Source organism: Sesamum indicum, linkage group LG1 (assembly GCF_000512975.1).
Source record: "Sesamum indicum cultivar Zhongzhi No. 13 linkage group LG1, S_indicum_v1.0, whole genome shotgun sequence".
Classification (NCBI taxonomy): Eukaryota; Viridiplantae; Streptophyta; class Magnoliopsida; order Lamiales; family Pedaliaceae; genus Sesamum; species Sesamum indicum.
The window spans coordinates 11,094,971-11,117,614 of NC_026145.1; the positions used below are offsets into that span (position 1 = coordinate 11,094,971).

At 35.5% G+C, this 22,644-nt stretch overlaps 2 protein-coding genes across 4 annotated transcripts in view; one reads left to right on the forward strand and one right to left on the reverse strand.

Moving 5' to 3' along the window:
• Positions 1-19,326, forward strand: part of LOC105162737 (phosphoinositide phosphatase SAC6) — a 21,742-nt gene extending 2,416 nt beyond the window's left edge. Inside the window, exons 4-21 of the mRNA XM_011080858.2 lie at positions 1,295-1,422; positions 1,518-1,609; positions 2,960-3,017; positions 3,209-3,265; positions 3,363-3,396; positions 3,499-3,579; positions 4,763-4,869; positions 5,208-5,294; positions 5,383-5,460; positions 9,122-9,192; positions 9,281-9,379; positions 12,876-12,975; positions 13,910-14,018; positions 14,178-14,250; positions 15,724-15,817; positions 16,260-16,352; positions 17,892-17,958; positions 18,960-19,326. Coding sequence (XP_011079160.1) covers positions 1,295-1,422; positions 1,518-1,609; positions 2,960-3,017; positions 3,209-3,265; positions 3,363-3,396; positions 3,499-3,579; positions 4,763-4,869; positions 5,208-5,294; positions 5,383-5,460; positions 9,122-9,192; positions 9,281-9,379; positions 12,876-12,975; positions 13,910-14,018; positions 14,178-14,250; positions 15,724-15,817; positions 16,260-16,352; positions 17,892-17,958; positions 18,960-19,090 — 1,559 coding nt within the window. The 3' untranslated portion in view covers positions 19,091-19,326. The remainder of the gene's footprint in view (positions 1-1,294; positions 1,423-1,517; positions 1,610-2,959; positions 3,018-3,208; positions 3,266-3,362; positions 3,397-3,498; positions 3,580-4,762; positions 4,870-5,207; positions 5,295-5,382; positions 5,461-9,121; positions 9,193-9,280; positions 9,380-12,875; positions 12,976-13,909; positions 14,019-14,177; positions 14,251-15,723; positions 15,818-16,259; positions 16,353-17,891; positions 17,959-18,959) is intronic.
• Positions 19,913-22,644, reverse strand: LOC105162744 (dehydrodolichyl diphosphate synthase 6). 3 transcript variants are annotated; one of them, XM_011080879.2, is made up of 3 exons: positions 22,563-22,644; positions 22,233-22,289; positions 19,913-21,017 (listed from the first exon to the last, which is right to left on the reverse strand). In XM_011080879.2, exon 3 carries the CDS (start codon positions 20,995-20,997, stop codon positions 20,143-20,145), a length of 855 nt encoding a protein of 284 aa, XP_011079181.1. In that variant the 5' UTR covers positions 20,998-21,017; positions 22,233-22,289; positions 22,563-22,644; the 3' UTR covers positions 19,913-20,142. The 3 variants fall into 3 exon arrangements, with proteins under 3 accessions (XP_011079181.1, XP_011079172.1, XP_020547509.1); XM_011080870.2 differs by having other exon boundaries at positions 19,913-21,025; XM_020691850.1 differs by lacking the exon at positions 22,233-22,289 and having other exon boundaries at positions 19,913-21,025; positions 22,563-22,593.

Genomic DNA, 22,644 nt, shown 5'->3' on the forward strand with positions numbered 1-22,644 from the left:
GGGTGAAAGGAAAAGGTGAAAAGGAGCAAAAAATTGGGACAAAATGAAAAGGAAGAGACAGAATGAGAGAAAAAATGAAAAATAAAATCAAAATTAAGAAAAATAAGGGGGTACGTTGATCGTTTAATAAATAATCTCAAGGATAACTTCTTGTTTCAACGAACATACTACTCCCACTTTTTAACTACTTATCTGTATCATTCCATACTCTCTCAACTTTTACTATTAATCACTTTTCTCAAAGTCACTTAAGTTCATCACTTTTAGAAAGCACAAGCCTGTGAAAACACTCCCAATGACATAAACTTAAATTTGCAAAGTCAACGCACGACTTATCTCTATCAGAAACCCACTTCTTTTACCCATTTGTAAGTATACCAATTTCCTTTTAGGGTTGGCTTTAGGGGTTTTTCCTTTAACTAATTTGAGTTCTCTATGTTATTTAAATTTCGGAATTCACGGATTAATGAGTAAATTTTACGTAATGGATTATGTTTGATTGTATCTATATATCGCAATTTTTATTATATCCAATACATTCCTAGACATTCAGGTCGAGTCATTCTGCTCAATGCTTGGCTTGAATTTGAATTCAAACCCCAACTCTCAGTGCAAGCTCGGCTTTCCTTTGAAATTACATGAAGTTATGCTTGATGAAGCTGGACCAAGAGAACGAGCGGATTTGGCTCATCGGCAGTCCTAGAGAGGAACATCAACTGCATCCAAACTGAGATTGAGGGAGGTAGGAGTTGGTGGAGGTTGCTCGGAGTAATGAGGGAAGTTGGCTTTGCTCCTTAGTCTTCTAGGTAGTGTAGAGCTTCTCTCTGCCAATTCAGCTTCCATCCTAGTCTTATTCTTCCATTCCCAGCAATCCAAAGTCCAACCAATTACTCCTGCTGGTTTACAAATGCCCATGTACAAAATTCATATAATCTCCCCTCTGCACCTGGAGATAGTTTTACCTCCACCTAGCATCAACTTTAGTTGATGCCTTCTATGCCCAAATTTCTTAATATCTTCCATCCCGAAGTCCTGGGTTTCCCTTTAGGCCTGATCATCCTAAACTTCTGGAATGTTTCTGAGAATGAATAATGTGAATGTAACATTTGTAGAAAGGCACTTTTGGATGATCTGTTTAATCAACAGCAAATTTTTGCTGGGATATTGATTTTCTTTGTTAAATCTAGAGGGGTGTGATCAGCTTATTATTTTAAGGGGGGTTATTTCTCTTTTGAACTTAACCAGGAGATAAATGCATTTCCATAAGTTTGATGTTCAAGTCTTTTGCTTTTAGGGTCATATATATTAGTGATAACGGAACGTGAATGCGTTGGATCTTATATGGGTTACCCCATCTTCAGAGTTACATCACTGAAGGTTTTTCCTTGTGATCATTCTCTCAAGGGTTCTCCAGAAGAACAGGTAATACAATTCTCTGTTTTCTCCATCTCATGGATGAAGCATATGCAAGAGTTTGTTGTTTACAATGCTCTGTAATATACACCTTTTTTGAACAGAAAAAGATGGAGGGCGAGTTTTTTCGCTTGCTAAATGTTGCAGAGAGGACTCCTGGTTTGTACTTCTCCTATGATGTAAATATAACTCTGAGGTAAGGTTTCTCCCCATATACTGAGTGTTTGTTTATATCGATGCTGATTCTGCAAGTGTGATGCCGACTATCTTTTTCTATAGAACTTTACTATTATCTGCAAGTAACAGGTTGCCTTTGAGAAGTTTAACAGCATCAAATGCCTTCGCGGTGGAAACCGTAGAGTGTTTTGATAGCTAATGACAAAAATACGAGATGTTTTCATGGAACTTGATCAAGGGTATATAGCAATATTTATCCTCTATAATGAGGATAGAAATGATAAAAGTTTCATTTATATTGTTACTTGAGCTAAGCCAACTAAATATGGTGCCCACTTAACTTTGGCATGGAAATAGTTATCGTGATGAACACTCATTATTAATCACAGAAATGTGGACATTCTCCAGTACAAGTGGTACATCGGTGATTGCGAGAGTAAAACTTATTCCAATCTACCATCAAAACTTGAAGATCTAATTTTTGGAAATTCACTTTCTTTCCCTTCTCTCCTTCTCTCCATCTCTTTTCTTCTATTTCAGGTGATTGGGCAAGTGTTATTCCAATCTAGATCAAAAGTTTGAAGATCAAATTTTGGAAATTAACTTCCTTTTACTCATTTTTCTGTCTCTTTTCTCTTTTTGGGTGCTGGTATGCTTTGCACTTGAAAAACTAATTACGGAAGCCACTAAAACAGGAAATTGGTTGCTTTCTAAATTTGGTGGTCACTAAATTTTGTTTTTCTTTCTAAAAGAAATAAAAAGTGGAAAATAAGAATTTTGTAGATTGAAAGCCCTTTTCCCAATCTTACCTCTTAACTAGAAAAGAGAGTCCCTCCACATAATGGACCCAACTTATAGTTCTTCACAATAAAGCAAGTGAAGCCCATACGAATTATAATAAAATCTATAAAAGCCTTTATACATATGTAAATTGTAAGGAGAGGACATAGCTGTCCAAGTTAAAGTTTTTTATCATTGTTTGTCTTGAGAGTTTATTGATCACATTCTGAAAAGTTAACATAACTATTGCCTCGTTTCTTTCTAAATCCTGTGTAGTCTTTGGGTTGAAATCAATATAAAAACTAAAACAAATAATTTCTTGGAAGTCCATATGCAAGTGATTTGTGGTACTCAGCTACACGTTATAGCTTAGGAGTAAGTGCTCTCTCTATTTTTTATTGTCTCTTATACTTGTCTATATTTCTTTTGACTTGTTTAGGTTATGTAGCTAAGTATTGCTGATTCGTTGAAGTTTTTGTTTTGTTTTGTTTATTTTGGGGTTAGAGGCTGAGGTTGCATTTGCCTGTTTAGAAACATGTTTTGGACCCTACCAATCAGTTGAAATGGAATTGTATGTTTTGTCTTGCAGTGCTCAACGACTTCATGATTTGGGTGATGAATCAAAGTTGCTTCCTCTTTGGAGACAAGTGAGTTTCTTACTATTTAACTGTTGATAATGGACTTTGCCTAACACTCATAGGTCTAAACTATAGCTTCTACTTCTGGTCTAGCTTTGCCTACAAAGCTGGAAAAATTATGTGATTTTGTCTCACTATATCTACTATTGGAACATGAAGTTCTCACACATTACTTTTCCTCTATATAAATTCTTCCCCAGGCAGACCCTCGATTTCTTTGGAACAACTATATGATGGAAGTACTTATAGATAACAAGGTAGCTTTCTGTAAGAATCATATGATAATTCGTACTCTCCATGGGAAGTTCCCTTTAGATTTTCTCCTCACTTGAATGTGATGTCATCCTTGTGCAGCTTGATCCATACCTTCTCCCTGTTATGCAAGGCAGTATCCTTTGTAGTTCCCTGATTGTCCTGCACCTCATGCCAAAGTTGTGGTTAGCATCACAGTACCTTTGTACTGCATAACTCAGCCTTAACTTGTGATCAGGTTTTAATACCTTTCAAGCTGCTATTGGGAAAGATATCCTTGATGTTGCACTGATTGCACGAAGATGCACGAGGAGAACTGGTATATCTGAAAACTGCAGTTTTCAAGTCGTTATTTCCTTGCCTCCCTCCCCTCTCTCTGTTTTCCGTTGTTTCTGCCTCCCTCAGCCGAGGTTAATACTGACTGAACAATGACAAGGTGAAAATAATATGCTATGTAGTAGACGTCGGGAAGGGTTGGCCTTCATTTTTGTATTGCTTGTTTATCAGATAGCTTGCATCAGTAGTGTATGTGAGCTGGGAGCCCCTTGGATCTGTTGACCACAAAACATAAGTATTTGATCCTTTGGAACCTGCACAGATGTATATGACCCTTTGCTTTTGTTCCAAAAATGATTATTTCGGGTATTGCATGACCACCTGTGTAGTTTCCTTTAGGATTTCTTTTTTAAATAAATTGTTTTGATTTAATTTATCCACAAGACTTATTTTGATTTTCATCAAAATTTTAGGTCCGGTTGAAAATTTGGTCAGAGATTGAATTCTCTGAAAAGTAATTCTTTTGAGGTCCTACTGTTAAGTATTTCCTATTTGAACATTTAGATTTATCCTCTGGTTCTGCAATCTGGATGGGTGCCTTTAGTTTCTGATGCATACCACCTTCCTAATGTGTGAGGAAACTCATTACATATAGCTTAGATATAAGAAATCTGAAGATTTCTTCCAGTTCTTTGACAAGTCCAGTCAATGCTTATAGGTTCTGTTTTGGATGATCTAGTGTACACTCTCATCAATATTAGGTCTTATTGAGTGTATCCTGCTCGTCAATATCACAAAGTACTTGAAAAGCAATTGAAGCTGGATTAACCAAAACATTTATGAATAGATATCCCACTTTCTGGAGTCCAGTTCGAAAAAGTGAATATGATTTGACAATGGAGAATGCCGTATACTCTGACAATCTTACTGTCCCAACTATATTGCTCCTGTTTCCTTTTTGTGGAGTCCCAAAATAAGGGTAAATCTCCTAGAATGAGAATTTCCTTGTTAAAAAATTTACCCTCACAATCCAAGTAATAACAGCATTCCAACTACGCCTGACCATTAAAATTTGAGCGCAATAGTTTCAAATTGGATGAAACTTCAACCTTTTCAACAATAATCTGAAACTCTTTGCTGCGCGCCAGACTAATCCATTTTTGGATGGAGGGGAGCAATTTAAATGTCATTTATTCCAGTAGTTCTAATTTTCTATTTTTATGAAGGCACGCGAATGTGGAGAAGAGGAGCTGATTCCGATGGTTTTGTTGCAAATTTCGTGGAAAGTGAACAAATCATACAGTTGAATGGTTACACTGCATCTTTTGTTCAGGTAAACTCCTCACAGACTGGTGACTAGTTTTTATTATTTTGTAGTTCAATCTCCTCACATAAGTGTTTTGAGCAACCTTTGGTTATCTACATTAATCAATGTTCAAGGTGCTTAACTCACATAGAGAGCTTGATTACCTTAATGATGTACTTGGTCTGCGGAATTGACAGAAAGTTAATCACCAGCATAACATACATAGCATCTCTGTTTGGAAAGTTCTTGAATAACTTACTATATGTGTTCCACATATAATCAGACTGCCTTTCATTTAATCATGGTCAGTTTAATCATGTGTGAACAAAGTAACATCATATTTTGGCATTAATCTCCTCTTCTAGGTACGAGGGTCCATTCCCTTACTGTGGGATCAGATAGTTGATTTGACATATAAGCCAAAGTTCGAAATCGTGAGACCTGATGAAGCAGTAAGTAGTTTTCTGATCTTCAGATTATGATCTGAACCTGAGATATTTCATCTGTTCTGCTGACTTCTTCTACACTGAATCTCTGCAGCCTCGAGTAGCTGAGCGACACTTTTTGGATTTAAGAAAGAAATATGGAAATGTTCTTGCAGTTGATCTGGTCAACACGGTACATTAATCTCCATCATCTTAAAATATTGCAGATGCCATTACTTCTGTAATGGTTGTTTCTTTTCTGACAATCACTGGGCCAAATTATCTATAGAGCTGTTATTCTTTTCTACTGCCATCAGAAAAACCTTCACATCTTTACTCAGTATTTCTTGTTACTTGGTAGCCCGTGGGCAGCCAGTGGCTGATCCAAAAGAAATTTCAGTAGTGCAAAAGTTATACCTAAAAACTATGACTTTGATGATCTTTTTCCCATAGTCACAAGCTCACAGCTTTTATAGTTCTAAGAAAATTAGCAATTTCTACTCATAAAATTGATCGACTTAATTCTCTTTCTATAAGACAAATAAGTTTCTGAAGTTGCTTCCTGCAAGTCATTCTATTATGGAAACATGAATTGTCGACATTCAAAGGGGGCATATTATTAGTTTGAAAATCTAAAATTTGTTAAATATTAAAATTCCACTGCTGAGATAATTACTACTATGCTGTTAAAAGTTAAAAATGGAAGATCTTATTATTTGTAGGAGGCCAAGAGTTGAAGTTATGAATCTTATCTGCTATAAAGACATTAATGCATAGGGGATATCTCTTCAATATTTTTCTTTTAAAACTTCTCTACTCTAAAAGTCCTGACTTGTTGGACATGGTCAAAAGTTGGATCCCATCTATTTTTTGGTTACATGGGAATATCTAGGTCTCTTACAGGAGAAAATGTTCAAACTACTTTTTGTGTCGTAAATTCACTTAATTAGCCATGACGAATTTTTCTATCGTATTAGTTCTTTGGTCCAGACTTCTATATCTTGAAACCATCCAATAATTTGTCAGAGGTTGATTGCTATTCTGTAAATCCACCACTTCTGTGAACATCTAAGGTGCATTTCTTTTACTTGTTAGGGGAAAAAGAAGGAAAAGGAATTTAGACATCGCATATTTGTGTTGCATACGAGATCTCGTAAAGTATTTGAATGATGATTATTTTTCTATATCAATAATGATGAATTTTTAATAAGTGACAGGACTACAAGGTAGACAAGATGTCTTCATAGACACTAGAATAAAATAATAGGAAGCGCATGCGATTCTCTTTAGATATACCATGGGATAGATCCTGAACAAGCCTATTACCTTGCACCAAAGAGAGGAAGGTGTGGCTTTATGCCAAATGCTACTATTAGTCAAGTAGTAGTGACTTAATTGGGACTGCATTCCTAACAATTGGAGGTAGATCCGAACAGTACTTGCAATTCTTTCTGCCCAACTAACCAAATATGTTTGCATGTGAATCTCGTTTTGGTGTCCCTCTAAATGTACACCTAAACAAGTCCAGGCTTGCACCAAAGAGAGGCAGAGTGCGATTTTCCTCTAAATGCTACTGTTAGTCGACGAGTAGTCCCCAAAGATATGTGCATCCTTCCCAAATGCACCTATAGCAAAATAGCTGTTTTCTTGTTCTCTTTGCTTCCTCACACCCTTGCAAACCGAACCAAGAAGATCCTCATCTATCAAAGGTGGGACTTCAACTGTCTCTTTTAAGAAAAAAATGCTCTTCCAGTCACTTTACAGAAGATCACTACATGCTTCTCGAGAATTTACAGGATATACTAGTACAATATTAATGCCTGTTGGCATCTCCTATCACTAACAAGTAATTGGTGTTAAGCCTCTCATCAACTAATTTGAAGGAAAAAGCTTAACTTTGGATATCATGTTCGCTTCAAAATGGATTGGCTAACAGAAAAGGTAGAGATGATGGAAAATGACCAGGACGGCATGAGAAAGAATTATAACAGTGATTTCCTAAAGGATTGATCATGGAAACTCTGTAATCTGAAAAGAAGAAAAACTTTAGAGAAAGCCTGCAATAGAATTCTGATGTCACTAGTTTCTCTATCAATTAGGTTCATGAAGAAGTGACAGCTCCAATATTATGGTGAGCTTGTATAACACGAAGACATGGGGGCTTCAAGAGAAAGACTATAAAGTCATCTAGAAATTAAATTCTGTGGTTATTCATCTTGCCAAGTATCCTCCTAGAAGCAAACCTTGGCTCCGAGCGATACAATCAGAAGAAAAGAAGTAAGAATAAACTTGAGTAACAAATTCCTGAGGTATTAGAGGCACCCAAGTTTGCCAAGGCATTGCTACCATTTTGATGTAGGATATATTTGCTCTTGAGAACTTTGATAACAAAAGGACTTGGATTTTTTGTGTGATCGCCACAACACTTGCCAATCATGGTAAAACTGTCATGTTCTAAATCGTTCGATCCTAACTCCCAGTCTTCTTTTGTTTTGCACATTATTTCTGATGAATTAGGTAATCCCTCCACTTTTTGTTTTCTGGATCATTCGAAGAAGGTTATGCATTGGCTTGTGAAATCTTCTAATAACCTCTTTTGGTGATTTGAATAAAGAGAGAGAATAGTGCTCGACAAGCAAACATGCTTGTAGACCTTCTCTTTATGCAGAAGGTGTTGTAAAAAACTTCTAGTACATCTGCAATATGCTTAGAGTTTTTTATGACCTCATCTAAGCTAGTTTTCACCTTGCTGATACATTTCTTCTTATATTACTTGAAACAATCACGTGACAGAATCCTTCTTTGACTCATTTTACACAATACTTTCCTTGTCATTTTACCGACTTAACCTTGAATTCTGCCAAGATAGTATTTTTCATTTCCCAAATATTCCCAGAACTGCTTTATTTGATACTTCCAGCTTCTCCCTAGCCTACTTCTATAGACACACACTTGCTCTTTGTGATTTCTGAAATTCCGCCCATCAATTTTTAACTGGTAGTTCAAATTAGTGGAGAGCGAGTTGCACGGTTACATGCTTAAAAGGTGATGAGCCCCTAATGATTCTGTTGAAGTTCTAGGAAATTGGTCTTAGATAGTCGCCTGGTTTAAATTAGGAATATCCTCCAATTTGTTGGAGAAAAGAAAGCTATAAAAATGTCTATAGCTATAAATAGAATTATGAAAGATCCAATAAAATTTTCATTTAAGAGAGGCAAAGTCTTTTGTTCCTTTCATGAAGAAATGCAAACCATTATTTCCTTTGTTCAAGACAATGAGAAGAACTGAAATAGATTAGTTATAAAAGGCGCCATGATGCGCCTTTTATAACTATGTTTCATTTAATACGAGCTTTCCTTCGGTTTGTGAGACCTTCTCGTAGTTGATTGATGAGATTCAGTTTTTCAGTCTGCTTTCTAATGTTTTGCTTTTCTTCACATAAGGATCAGTGACAACATGTAATCATGTTGCCTCACCTGGAGGGCTGACCAGCTTCATACCCATTTTGTCGAGGATGCATTTGGAACACAATGTGCTCCTCTTATTCCCTTCACAATTTATGAAAATATTTGATTTGGGGGGTTCTTGATGTTGATATCCAATGTTGTTTACCAAATTTGCTCCATTGGTTTATAGATATAGATGTTCTATTTAGAGCTCAACATGGATACAAAACGAACCAAAAAAAAAAAAAAAATTTCTAAGACCAAGTTGATTCCATGATTCATAATATACCTTAATTAGAACTTGTGTGTTCTGCATAATTTAGGTAATTTCCATACCTTTGTTACTTGTGTGATACATTTGTATTGGTTAAGTTGGTACTGGTGGCCTTATCTTCGAACTTATTACAGCACGGAGGTGAGGGACGCTTGTGTGAAAAGTTTGGTCAGGCAGTGGAACCTATTGCCAGTGACGATCTGAGGTGGATTTCCTTCTCAATCTGATCATTTTGCTATTCATTGGTCAAATGGTGCAACTTGGCTAAATAGTAACCCTATAACATTTTGCAGATATCTGCATTTTGATTTTCATAAGATATGTGGCCATGTTCATTTTGAGCGACTTTCCATTCTTTATGATCAAATTGAGGATTTTCTCATTAAAAGCAGGTATAGTTACTTTCCATAGAAGTGTAGAAATTTCTTGCTTAAGTTCAATTTTGTTTCCTGAAGTACTGCTTACTCTATTTATTTATATCTTTGTCACATTATATGTTTAGTTATGAAATCATGTTGTGTTGTGTTTTATATATATCCAGTCTACTCTATTTCTGCATAAGATAACATGCACTAGAAACTAACAGAATAACTGTAGTGTTGAATCAATTTGGATTTTCATTATTATTGTTATTATTGTTTGTTGTTATTTTTAAATTTATCCCACTCATTGTTTTTTTTTTTTGAAATGTTTGAAATGAGGTTCCATTTCCTAAAGAGTTTTTTGGGAAGTCTATGAAATGGTTCCATTTCGTGAAATTATTTTTTTGCTTAAATACCCGCTCATAGAGAAGTTATAATGTGATATTACTAACTTTGAACAACTATTTTCAAGAAGGCAATGTAATAATACTCAACTTTCAGTATTTCAACTCTAATCTACACTTTTGTGAAGGATCATACCCAACTTAAATGGAGGGAGTATTATCTTTTGACTATTGTAATTGATGCTGATAGTTTCTACCACAATATCATGCAACTTACAGTACTTTTCACATGCAAAGCACGCTAAAGATACTAGGTCGTCTGTCTTCCCACTAGTAACCTTTGAGGCTCAACTTACGAACATATTCAATAAGATTAGAATATTCTTAATTATGAGGTTGGTGCTTGGAGGATGGTTCCAACTTATGTTCACCTAACAATGTAATCTTTACAAAGATGTTAGATTGTTGGGATTGCTTCCAATATCTTTGTACCCTGAGATCACTGGGTGGTTTAGGAGTCAAGGGTTAAGCATCATGGTCTCAATGACTTAAGACTAATGGTTGACCCATTTTGATATAACCTGCTCTAGGATCAAACTCATGAGTTCCATCCAATTCTCTTATTGTACTTGGCTCCAAATGGATGTCATGTCCCCTTTAACGTCAGACAAGGGTGTGTAACGTTCCCAATGCATATCTTAAGCTACCAATATCCACACCAATGAGTTTGCCAGTCTTCTTAAAACTTTTGTTGAGCTCACTTATGGTTGAAAGTTCAAGTAGTTCAATCACAAGAGACTTACACATGATTACTATTCTAATGACATCAGTAGTTCTACGAAATTATTTTTATGTTCACTATTATGAGTATTGTGGTTATTAAGAATACTTTTATTATTACCACTATCCTGTGGTTATTAAGAATTCTTTAACCTATTACCACTACCTATACTATTAATTAAGTAGGAGGAGGGAGCTATAATAACTACCATTGGTTGGCAAAGCATATGTGGATTAATTACCCTCAAATACTTATTTTCCACCCTCTCTTTAACGTTAATTTCGCATAAATAATTTTTTGTTCATGCATATTTATGGTTAATTTATTTTATCAATTTTGATTACCTATTCCTTTTATATTATTTTTTTTCCTCATTTAATAATACAAAACAATAAAAACTTAAATTATGCACATTTATCGAGTATACATCTAACTTTAGTTATTAATAATGAAAATATAAGATAATGTGATTAGGTTATGTTGCATCATTCTCTAGGTTAGGCCTAAACAGACACCTCCCTTTAGATTAAAAAAATTGACAAAATTTCCGTGTTTGGTTCCATATACTGGTTAACTGTTGCAGTTGGTCACCTTACAGGAAATGGATGATGTTAACAAAATTAGAGTGGAATCCCTTTTTAACCCTTGAAATCTTTATACATTTTTATGGATGTAAAAACCTTTTCAGGTGCCAGTCATTGGGGTGGTGGTGCTGTTAAATCTAGGTTAGGGATCTCAATCTGTTATTTTCACACTAAACCAGGCATTTGCAGGGGTCTGCATGTAAGATATAAAGGTATTTTTATAGTAAAATCTGTTGTATGTAGTTGGCTGTTATAAATCAAATAAAGCCAATTTTAGAAATGTCAAATGATAAACTGCAATATAGAATACCTAGCCTCTTCCATTGTTTTGATATGAATCTTGACACATCACTCTTGTTTTTGCATCGACTGGATTACAAGAAAAATATTCAGACTGAATGCAGCATGCTGAACAAATAGAATACTACATGGACTTAGTGCATTACAGTGAACAAAATACATCAAATACATATCATTGGTGGTTCCATCCATATTTCTAGAATAACATTATTGTCGCTGACATTGCCTAAAAATCCAGCACCAGGGGCCCAATAACGACCAAAAAACCTACCGAAGAGAGATCATTTTGAGGAAAGATGGGTGCCAAAAAATTCCTTAGACTGGTTTAGATCTACAGGGGCAAAACCATCTTTTAAAAATATAATATTTTATAGTTTTTTGCTTTTCTTTGTAAAATTTAAGAAGAGGGTAAATCTGTAATTCTACTATTTCCGTTTGGATCATCTAACAGAATCAAACTTCTGAGGAGCTATTTTTATTTTGTGTAATGTGCCCTTTTTAAACTAAGAAAAGACAGTAAGGGTAGCAAGCTTTCAAAAACCTGTGTTTGAGCTCAAGTGAGTCTCTGCTTGCAAGCATTCTAAGACTATCTTGGGGCTGCAGATTGAGTGGGGCCTTGCTAGAACTGGCACTACAGTTTATGCATGCAAATAAATATTTCAAGGATTTTAGGTGGGGCAATTACCTTGCTGACCCTCATTTCTGCTTCTGAGAGTATGTTTACTTTTTTAGGTATTTTCTTGGATAAACAAGTGAAGTCCTACTTTATCGCAAAAGATCTTGAAGCAAACAATTTTCATTTTTCAGTTGATGCTAGTTTGAGGGAGGTACATAGGTCTAGATTTACCACATAAGAGGCTGTTGTATTCTGGACAAATTACAGAGGTTTGTAACTATCCTGCAAATAATATATATTCTTGACGGAAATGGAGGTTATTTTGTGGAGGGATGTTTATGTTACTCTGAGGGACAATGGTTACCAGGTCATAGTGACATAACATTTTGGTACATCTTGACCCTGTGAGACCAAATCAAACTTTTAACACGTTCTCCAAGTTGCATAAACTAACACACAACTAAAAATATCAACAAGTAGCAAGATCAATCTGCTTTCATATCAAAACTTTTCTCTCATATCAACCTTTTGAGTATTATGTGAGTTCTTTTTGTTCAAGTGTATTGACTGTCCATATCTTCCTAATGTTAGTTGCATGGGTTTTTTAATACATCCTAACATCTTATTACTAATGTTATTGAATATGTCTAAATTCCATGTACTAAGTCAAGAAATTCCTTTGACTGAATCTAGTCCTTAAACTGACCATGCTTATTTGACAGATATACTAGAGTCTGCAGTGTAGAAGGGGTTTGTTGTTTTGCTTACAAGCTTAAAATCAGTTGATTGCTTCTATTGTTGGTTAAGGTTTTCCTTATCATCCATCACTGTACAAGAACAGGTTAAATCAATTATCTTGATAGACTGCTTGGAATCTTTACTTCTTTGTTGGGCATGATAGGTACCTTTTGTTGAATGATAAGGGGGAGAAAGTTGAAGGGCAAGTTGGAATTGTGCGGACCAATTGCGTTGACTGCTTGGACCGTACAAATGTCACTCAGGTATAATTTTAACTTGCATAACTTTTTCTGTTTATTTCATTAATTAATTTAAATGGTGTGGCTGCAATATTTCACATGTGTTTTAGATAGAACAACCATTTACATTTTCCAGAACTTAGTTGCAGTACTCATCTGTGATGATTCTCTGATTTATTTTTTGTCAAGGAGAGAACAGGAAACTCTTCATTTTTCATTAATGGAAACAGAACAGAATGTTTACTCCATAATCCGGGGTACACTGTGATTCCCTTTTTGGCCTTTGTAAGGCTAAAAATGGATGACACATTAGAAATAAGGGGTATGGGGATCATGTGAAAGCATACTAGTTTGAGAGGTACTACTGATACTACTTGGTTGCAGCTATCTGATTCTAGAACCTCTTTACCTCTTCCTGAAAAGGAGAATGGAATAAGAGCAATTGTGGTATCCAGAAAACCTCGGGGGTTCTATATCTGCAGCTACTTTTCCTAATGAATGAAGAACTTCCTGAGGTGCTTATAACAATTCAAGCGAAGAACATTTTTTATGCAGTTTAGACTTTCGATGAAGTTAACTGTTGACACATATGTAATAGCAACAGCTTGGCATAGAATCATAAGTCTTTTGCTTTTTGACTTAATATGTCAGTACCAGCAGAGCCTAACTTGTTGCACATGAAATGCATGTTCATTGATGGAAGCTTTTCACCAGATATGCCCTGAGCTCAAGATATAGTACTCACTAATGACCAAAATAAAACCCCAAAGTATCAAGATTCTCTTGTTAAATTAATCAAGCGGAAATAAGGTAGATGAAATTGTACCACTTATTTCTTATCTGATAAGGTGCCATTTGTTCTATGATAGATTATGATTAGGGGAAAAATAAGGATAGTTGTATTACATTCTGAGGAATCATGTTCTCATACATTTTTGTTCTTGCCTTTTGTTTGCAGAGCATGATTGCTCGTAAAATGTTGGAATTTCAACTTCAAAGGCTTGGTGTTTTTGATGCTGATGAGACTATCAGTAAACATCCAAATTTTGATGACAGCTTTAAAGTTTGTAAGTATCCATTTCTAACTCATATGCAATATGCTTAATGTTGCTTTAGTTACTGTTAGCAGCATGAGACAGCTTCTGACTTCCTATTTAGGTTTGAAGTTAAATTTTCATGCGCTATTATTCTCTCATACCTTTCCATGTATTCAACCATCGTTTCAGTGTGGGCTAACCATGGGGATGACATAAGCATCCAGTATTCTGGTACTCCTGCTCTAAAAGGAGATTTTGTCAGGTGACCTCTAACTAGTCATTTTCAATGTTTGATCATTTGATCCCTAAGTGGTCTTTTTAAGAAAAAGATGAAGGGAAGTACCAGTTGTGTTAGAGAAAGTTATGGCTAAATAATTCTTGAACTTCCAAATTTGATCTTATACAAGTTTCAGTTTTAGCGATAGCCTTTCAAGAACTGCAATTTTTTGTATTTTATTGTTACGCACCTTTATTTAGGTTTCTTTCATGTTTTAGAATAATAATTAGGAATTTAAGTTGAGTTTTGGAAGACAAGGAGAATTTGATGCATATATATACAGTTGTAACTTGCATTGTTCCTTAGTTTTATTGAAGTCGCAAAGAACTATTAAGCTGCTTTTAGACATTTCCAAATACAAATCCCCACACAACCTTTAATAGTTCGATTGTTTCTTTAGCACATAAGTATCATATATCACAAATCTATGCTTTCCTATTGGTATAAACAAAAGTTCTGATCATGTGTGCTATTTACATACCCTGATCAGCAATTAAACAACTTTTCCAAGTTTGTCTTACCTCATAAACAAACTACTCTTATGCAGGCATGAATTTCACCAATAGTGCAGATGTTTCACCAATACTTTACCGAGTTAGGGAAACTTCATAAAAAAAATGATATGACGTATGGCGCAATTACCATACCTCGTACATTGTCACATCATTTTATTTCAGAACTCTGATTAGACATCTAAAATGCTCCTAAAGAATGTTTATGGAGCATTCAACTACTTTGTATCTTCCAATTCTCTGGGCTAGGAATTTTAGAGCAGATAATATGCTTGAATGTCCATAATTCTGTTTGGATTAAACTTTAGTGCGATCTTTCACTTTAATTGATTCTAATAGTACATCCAAAGCTATTAAAAATCGAAGAATTTAAGTAGAAAAACAGTTACTCTGAAAGATAAAATTAAATGATTAAATTATAGAATTTTCTGAATCTTATTTTCCTTCATGCTCTTGAATTGCATCAGAAAATATTTGTCAGTTCAAAATGATGTAACCTTACTTTTCAAAGTTCAAAATTGCTGGCAAAAGAGACTCTTCATTTTCCACTAACTTAAACTGAATTTTTATCTCCTTAAGTTATTGGAGATCAATAATATTGCTGCCCAGGAGCTAATTGGACTGTGGATTCTGGTAGCTTTTCTAGGTGTTTGACCAGTATTCATACAGCAACAATATCTGATCCTTGATTGAGTTATGAGATTGTTGATATTTCTTTGCCTTCCTACTATTATTATGCGGATCCAGTTTTTGTTTTCCTGCTTTAAGTTTGAAGAAGCGTTTCGTGTTATTGGTCTAGAAAATTTTTATGCTTTTTGGATTTTTTTTTTCATACAAAAATTTGACACTTATTTTGCTCATGTTTGACGAAGATTTGCTATGAATTCAAAGACCCACATGAGATTTCTGCTTTTCTTAGTTTGATGTTATTTTTCTTTAATAACAGATGTGGCCAGAGAACAATCCATGGGATTCTGAAAGATGGCTGGAATGCTCTCATGCGGTACTACTTAAACAACTTCTGTGATGGAACAAAACAGGTCTGCATTCTTTCCCTGTCCATACCTCATGGCTTGCAAATTCATTCAAGTGCACCTAACTGTTGTAGCATTCATTTTAGCATTGGTGGTCTAACATAGACTAGTTCTCTGGTTCATCATAGTTCTACTGGATCTCTTGTTTTGTCGTGCTTTGTGGATAAGTATATGGCAGAGATTTTATATTTGGTATCCCATAGTATTTTATCTGTAAAGAACCTGACTGCAAAGTTCCATTCAGCAATTTCTTGGTACTTTAAATATGACATCAAAGCTTCAGTCTGTTTCATGAGTCATTCTATTAGCATAATGCACTGTTACTATAAGAATTGCTTCATTGTCAATAAGTCCCTGTAATATGCATTCATTATTATGCACTGGATATTCAGGCTTATCTAATTTAACTGTTCAGCTAAAATTCCGCATAACCCTTTGTTTCCTGAAGGATGCAATTGATTTAGTCCAAGGACATTATATTGTTTCTGTTTCTCGGAGCATGACTCCTACAGCACAGAAAGATGGCATTGAGGCTATTGCGGTGAGTAATCCAGTAGTTACCAGCTTTCTCCTCTTTTATATACGTCTTAGTTCATTTTCAAGTTTATTTTAGTAAGTATCCCCAGTCTGAAATGTCTGAATATCTCCTGTTACTGTTTGTTAATAACTTTTAAAAGAAGTCAAGAACCATAGCCAACTTAATCAAATAAATCTTGGGTGTGTTCTATGATTGCAAAAGATTCATAGAAAGAAAGTGATCGAATATGACAATCAAGTGGAAATATATCTTGTTCTTGCCAGTGAGTTTTGAAGGCCAATGCAAGTAGTTTATGTGATCTCATCAACTCTTTCTATATGACTGATATTTGCTAAAGAAAACCTAGTTATCTTAGAAGAGTAATTGTTTCTCTTTCACCAGGAGTCTTATTTTAGAACAAACTATTTATAAATCATACTCGTAAAGAATCAACTCATGTGGTATGAGTTTTGGTTCAATAACCGTTACTATCGTCGAGGCTGATATTCATTAGATTTCTATTGTATAAAGTGTGTAATTGTTGTGAGAATAGATTTTAGGGATAGTTACAGCGCTTTCCCCTGAGTTTTGGTATAATTACACGTCTACCAATGTTTTTTTGAGAAATTACTTCCAAGTAGCCCTGATGTTTGTTTCGCAAGTAGATCAATCTGTAATAAAATCTACAGATACTGACATCACCAAAAGGGTTGAAATGGATTTTACCTAGACTTATCGCAGGTGAAGACATTTTTGTGACCAAAGTATCTTTATACATCTTCATCTTCACACGCTAATGCATGTTTAGATGTTCATTTCACCCTCATAAGGTAGTTTCATTAGAAAAATTTTTGTTTGACCTGCAATTTATTTTTAGTCAATTAAGGATAAATATGAATTTTCATTTAACTCATTTGCTGATGTCAACAAATTCTGTGAATTTTACTAATCTATTTGTTGGATAGAAACAAACGTCGTGTAATTTCCAAAACTACAGGGGTCTATGTGCAATTACATCAAACTTGATGAAAGGGTGGTGTAGTTAAAGGCAACTTTCTCCTACGGTCTATAGTTGACTGAGTTACGAGGCCAATGTTAGTTAATTAGAAACAGAACCTGAATACAAATGCATGTTTAAATTGGATTTTTGGCTGTTCGGGTAGGTTTTATAATATGGATTATGGAATATCTCCTGGTTTATTTGTTATCTTGGATGCAAAAGATCTTATTGCTTATCTGCTTAGAAATATCTACTTCTAATATAGTTAATAGTTTAGATGGCTTGTTGGACTCCATCTCCATATTCTCTGGAGAAGACATTTTTACTTCCTCTATATTAGCTGGGCATTAGGATTGGTTGTATCTCAGATCCAACTCCACTAAAAGATGGGATGTGCCCAGATGTGGAATTTTGTACATTTCCTACTTGTTTCTTCATCTTTAACCCAGTTTGTCCTTGAGAGAAGTTAAAAATCTTCGTTAGTCGCCTTAGCGTCATGGTCTTCTGCATTATGTCTTATAATAGTTAATGAGATAGTTATATTATTTATTTATATTTTGCAGTCCTTTCCACTGGCTTTAGCTCTGATTATGACTGGGTTCTTCTTTGCAACTATGTCACTAAGACGAGGTCAGAAGGCACTTATTTTAACAGCTTTTGCTTGTAATTCTATTATAATTATTGCCCTTGTTTATTCACCCCGGTTTTAGTTATCAATTTATAACTTCATCTGATTTGGCTCTGTTGGAGCTACAACACATTTGAGTTTATGGATTAGGGGATGGTCATTTGCTGTGACAAAGAATGTCTGATTATTTAGGATTCATGCAGTTCTACCATTCTGGACCTAAAACTAATGTCTGAATCATTGAAGCAACTTTTTATTCATCCTCGAAAATGGTCAAAGAACTTTTGTGAAACTAGAATTTTCATGGAGAAATGAAATTGATGATGCATTACAATAATGTAAACCAAATATTTTAACCAATATTTCATCATATGCACAATGCCGAAAGATGTAGGGGTTCAACATCTATAGAATAAAGATAAGAACTGCCTGTCCTTGGTGTCCAACTTAGAGTCTTTGATTGATAAACAGATTTTGAGCTCCTGAACTGAAGCTCACTTATTTTGGCAGTAGTATTACAAATCGAGCATATTAATTTGTTGCCTCTTTAACTTCCATTTCTATTTTCAAACGACATCACTGGTGAACCATATAAACTTATAGGAGTCTTTTTATAAGTGGAATGTGCAACAACCATCCATAGAGTTGATTCAATTTGTTTAACAATTAGACCCACATTTATGACTTCCCAGTTTGATATGCATCCTTCTTTGAGGGTTTACCTGGCATCCTTTTTGGCTTCTCATCCCAAATTTCAGACTTAATGATGCTAATATAACGTTTTGCCACCCACAAGTGGAAATGTCTGAATGGTAAAGTTCATAGTGACCAAGGCTGTTGCCTCAGACCTTCCCCAACCTGGTTGAGCAGGCGGTTGGCAGAGGGGTCAGCTGGCAATCAGCATTATCATTGGCATTTACTGAAATCTGGCCTTTCTCTTAGTATATGCTTTACCTCTTTTGCATTTAGTACTGATTAACATCTTTACTTATTCTCTTTGTAGTTCGATATGACATGTGGAATTTATTATTTTCAATCATGTGGGCAAGCATGAGTTTGGCTATAGCAGCCTTTGTGAGGGCCAATGGTCGCGTTTTCTGTAACCGTCCTCGTCTGCACCAACCTAGGCGTTGATTTAAAGGTTTTTTCAGCGATGTTCTAGCCCTCCTGCTGAGGAAGCTCTATTGTTGATTTTTTCATAGCACATGTATGATTCTTTCCTTATGAAACTGTCATCTACAATTTTTTCGTGTCAGCCAACATAAGTAGCCCCTTCGTGTCAAAATATTTCGATTTTGTTAAACACTGGCGAATGTATACCGTTCCCTTCAATTATTTAATTGACACTCAGGTGATTCTTTTGATTACTATGCTTCTGAAGTCTGCTGGTCCATGGATGATCATATGCTTTTCATTTGTCCACCTTTTTGGACATCTGAAACTAGTCCTTACTTCACTGGTTATGTTTAATCATACAAACACATTTTTAGTATGTTTGTTTTCATTTTCAAGTTATTTTCGGGACGAGTTAAAATATATTCAATGTTTGCCATCATTCAGAAACATTTTATCTAGGTGTTTTAAACTGTTTAGCATAAATACATAAATATATATACACATACATATACATAAATATATATAAAAAAGATATGATTTGACAATAAATATTAACTTTTGTTCTCTCAAAATACAACATTAAACATACAATACTTATTCTAAATTATCTTAAAAAACAAATCCAAACATACATACTATCTCTAAGACATATTTATTTATTTTTGTGTTTCTCTCTTTATCTCCATAAAATACAACAAAACACTCAGAAATGAATCCAAATATTATGTTTGTGATTTGTAAGAAAGATAATACATTGTATCCGCAGTATTCATTCTTTTATTAATATTTTAAATTTGAAAAATTATTGCCCAATTTGATGGCATTGTTGTAATGCTTTTATTGAATTGAGAAACCATCAAAGTACCTTCTTTATTTAGCAACCATAAGCTGGTTAACACAAACTATATTTATCAACAACAATACTTCACTATAACAGCAAAGATTTAGATACAAACATTATTGAGTAGCTAATTACTTGATTTATATCTTAACCCTCTAAAGCTGACAGCCATTTGGGGTGGTATTAAACCCACAAGAAAGTGATAGATGTGCTTAAACAACTTCACCAGTCATGGCTGCTTCCTCCCCCTCTCCAGGTAAGGATGAGCTCTTTGGAAGTTCAACACTCCCCAAACTAAGTGACGCAAACCGATCTCCGGCCACAATGCTTTGGGCGAATAGAGGAGGCAGTTTGAAGTCTGCCAGAGGAGAAAATTGCTGAGACGAGTCTCCCCCGAGGTCCTGACCAAAATGTCTGGATCGGGCGCCACTCTCATATACATGTGACTCTCGATATCAGACAGCTTTATAACGTCGTCAGTGTCCTTTTCTTCACCGTCCTGAGAATCCTTGATGTTAGCCGAAGATTGGGTCGTAGCCCACTTATCCTCACAAGACTCTTGAGCAGCATGCACAATCTCGTCAGTTGAGGTATAAGCCACACAGATCAGGAGAATGCTGTTGTTATTGTTGGACGTGGCTTTCATGGCCCTCTCGGCAGCAAGGCGGACAGGCTCATGCAGAAGCTTCAAGTTCCCAATGAAATAAACCCTCACACCATATTGGTTCACGAGGCTTTCTTCCTTGAGCAGTCCCTCGATTTTCTCCAGCATCAGATCCATCACGCACTGAACTTCCTCAGGCCGTCTCCTGAAATTGTCGATGCTGAATGCATATATGCTCACATATTTCACTCCCAGCTCATAGCAGTACTTTATCAATGACATGAGGGACAAGAATCCAGCTCTGTAGCCCATTCCCTCTCCAAGGTTCCACTTCTTGGCGTACCTTCGATTTCCGTCTAGAATAAAGGCCAGATGGTTTGGGACCGGACCGACAGACAGCACGCTGAATAGACATCTCCGCATGTAGCTAATTGAACTCCCAAACAACTTGAAAAGAATGGTATTCCTCTTGCCATCCATTTATAGTTACTTAACCAAACCTACAACACTGCAAAAATATCAATCGAATGACTAAGGGAACACAGTTGCTTGCATGACCTAATACCTTAAAGGTAAGCTTGCAAGCAATGATACACACAGAATGCAGAAAAATAAAGGTGAACAGAATATCACAACCCCTGCTACCTTAAGTAAAGCACATAAAATTTCATGTTGACCCTCGGTGAAAACAGTAGCCGTCAGAAACACCCCCAGAACAAGAAAAACGGCAACTCAATTCCCAGAAAAAAAAAAAAAATGGCAACTCGATTAGCAGAACTTTTAAAAAGAAGTTCCATGCCTCTAGCATCAGGGTCGATCGCCTTTTATTATAAAAGTTCAGGGGCTCATGTTCTCTCTCTCTCTCTCTCTCTCTCTCTCTCTGTTTTTTTACAATTTAGGGGAATTTTTTACCTCACGATGTATTCACAGGGGCATATGGCATTTGACGCCACAAAAATATGCATACACATCAAGCACAACCACTAACCTCTCCAGAAAGGGGATAAAGAAGAGGAAACTAAAGGGGAGAGCAAAAGCCAGAGCCAGGATTCTGCTGCATGCATTTCATAGGCTAAGAATTAAAAGTTCCTCCAATTAAAAAATGTAATACTATATAAGAATGATCTTTGCACTCTAGTAGAGCAGAAAAATAGATCAAACTACTCGATAGTCGATTGAATCAACATATAAAAGCTCATTTGAGATCGACTCCTTAAACTTAACACACCAAATTTGAACAAGAACCTTCTTCTATAGGTTTTCAAGCTCGACTCGAGTAGTGGAAAAATAATAAAATATGCTTGAAATGGCAAATTACTCGTACTCAACTCGTGTTTGATTCATTTAAAACTCGATTCAATCAGAGTCAAACCAAGCTCAAATATGCGCTCAAGCTCAAGAATAATTCAAGTGCACTTGAACAACATTTTACTCGACTTGATACGTTTACATCCCTCCTCTCAACCATTTCAGCATCAAAATACATGTATATCCCCTACACATCCAAGATAAACAACTAATTAACAAATATAAGGATCACACAATTACTCAAATTTTTTAGTAATGAAATTAACAACAGTTTCTGCGCTGCAATGAACCAGGCAAACCAAACCAGTGCCTGGAAAGAATAGGTGAAAACCTCAAACATAGTTCATACATTTCCAAGATTTCCTAATGGGAAGCAAATACATACAGCATACCAAAGATGCCATTACCTCTGCAAAATATTCTTGGAAAGAAAAATGAAAACGAGAACTAACAGATGAAAAAACCTGCAAGAATTCAACTAAATAGGTTAGTCAAAAAGATCAAACCCATCAAATTTTAGCGTAGGTAGAGCCCAATAGACACAATACAAATCAATGAAATGCTCATATAAAGAAAGAGATAAGTATCAGAAAAGAAGAACTGTGAGTGTATTAGTTGCATGTTGATTTGGAGGGCGGAACGCTCTTAGTGTGGGCGATAATTAGGGGGAAATGTGGGCCGGAGGGAAACATGTGTATTAATGGAAGAGTGCAGCAGATATGAAGGGCCATTCACACCTCTTATGTGGTTTGTTTCCTTGATTTCTTGCACTGCTTGCAAACTCATGAATGAAGCTCACTATTTATAAGGATTTCTTGT

What these genes read in the sequence shown, in the direction of transcription:
- LOC105162744 (XM_011080879.2), bottom strand. Translation starts at nt 20,997, where the DNA reads ATGGATGGCAAGAGGAATACCATTCTTTTCAAGTTGTTTGGGAGTTCA.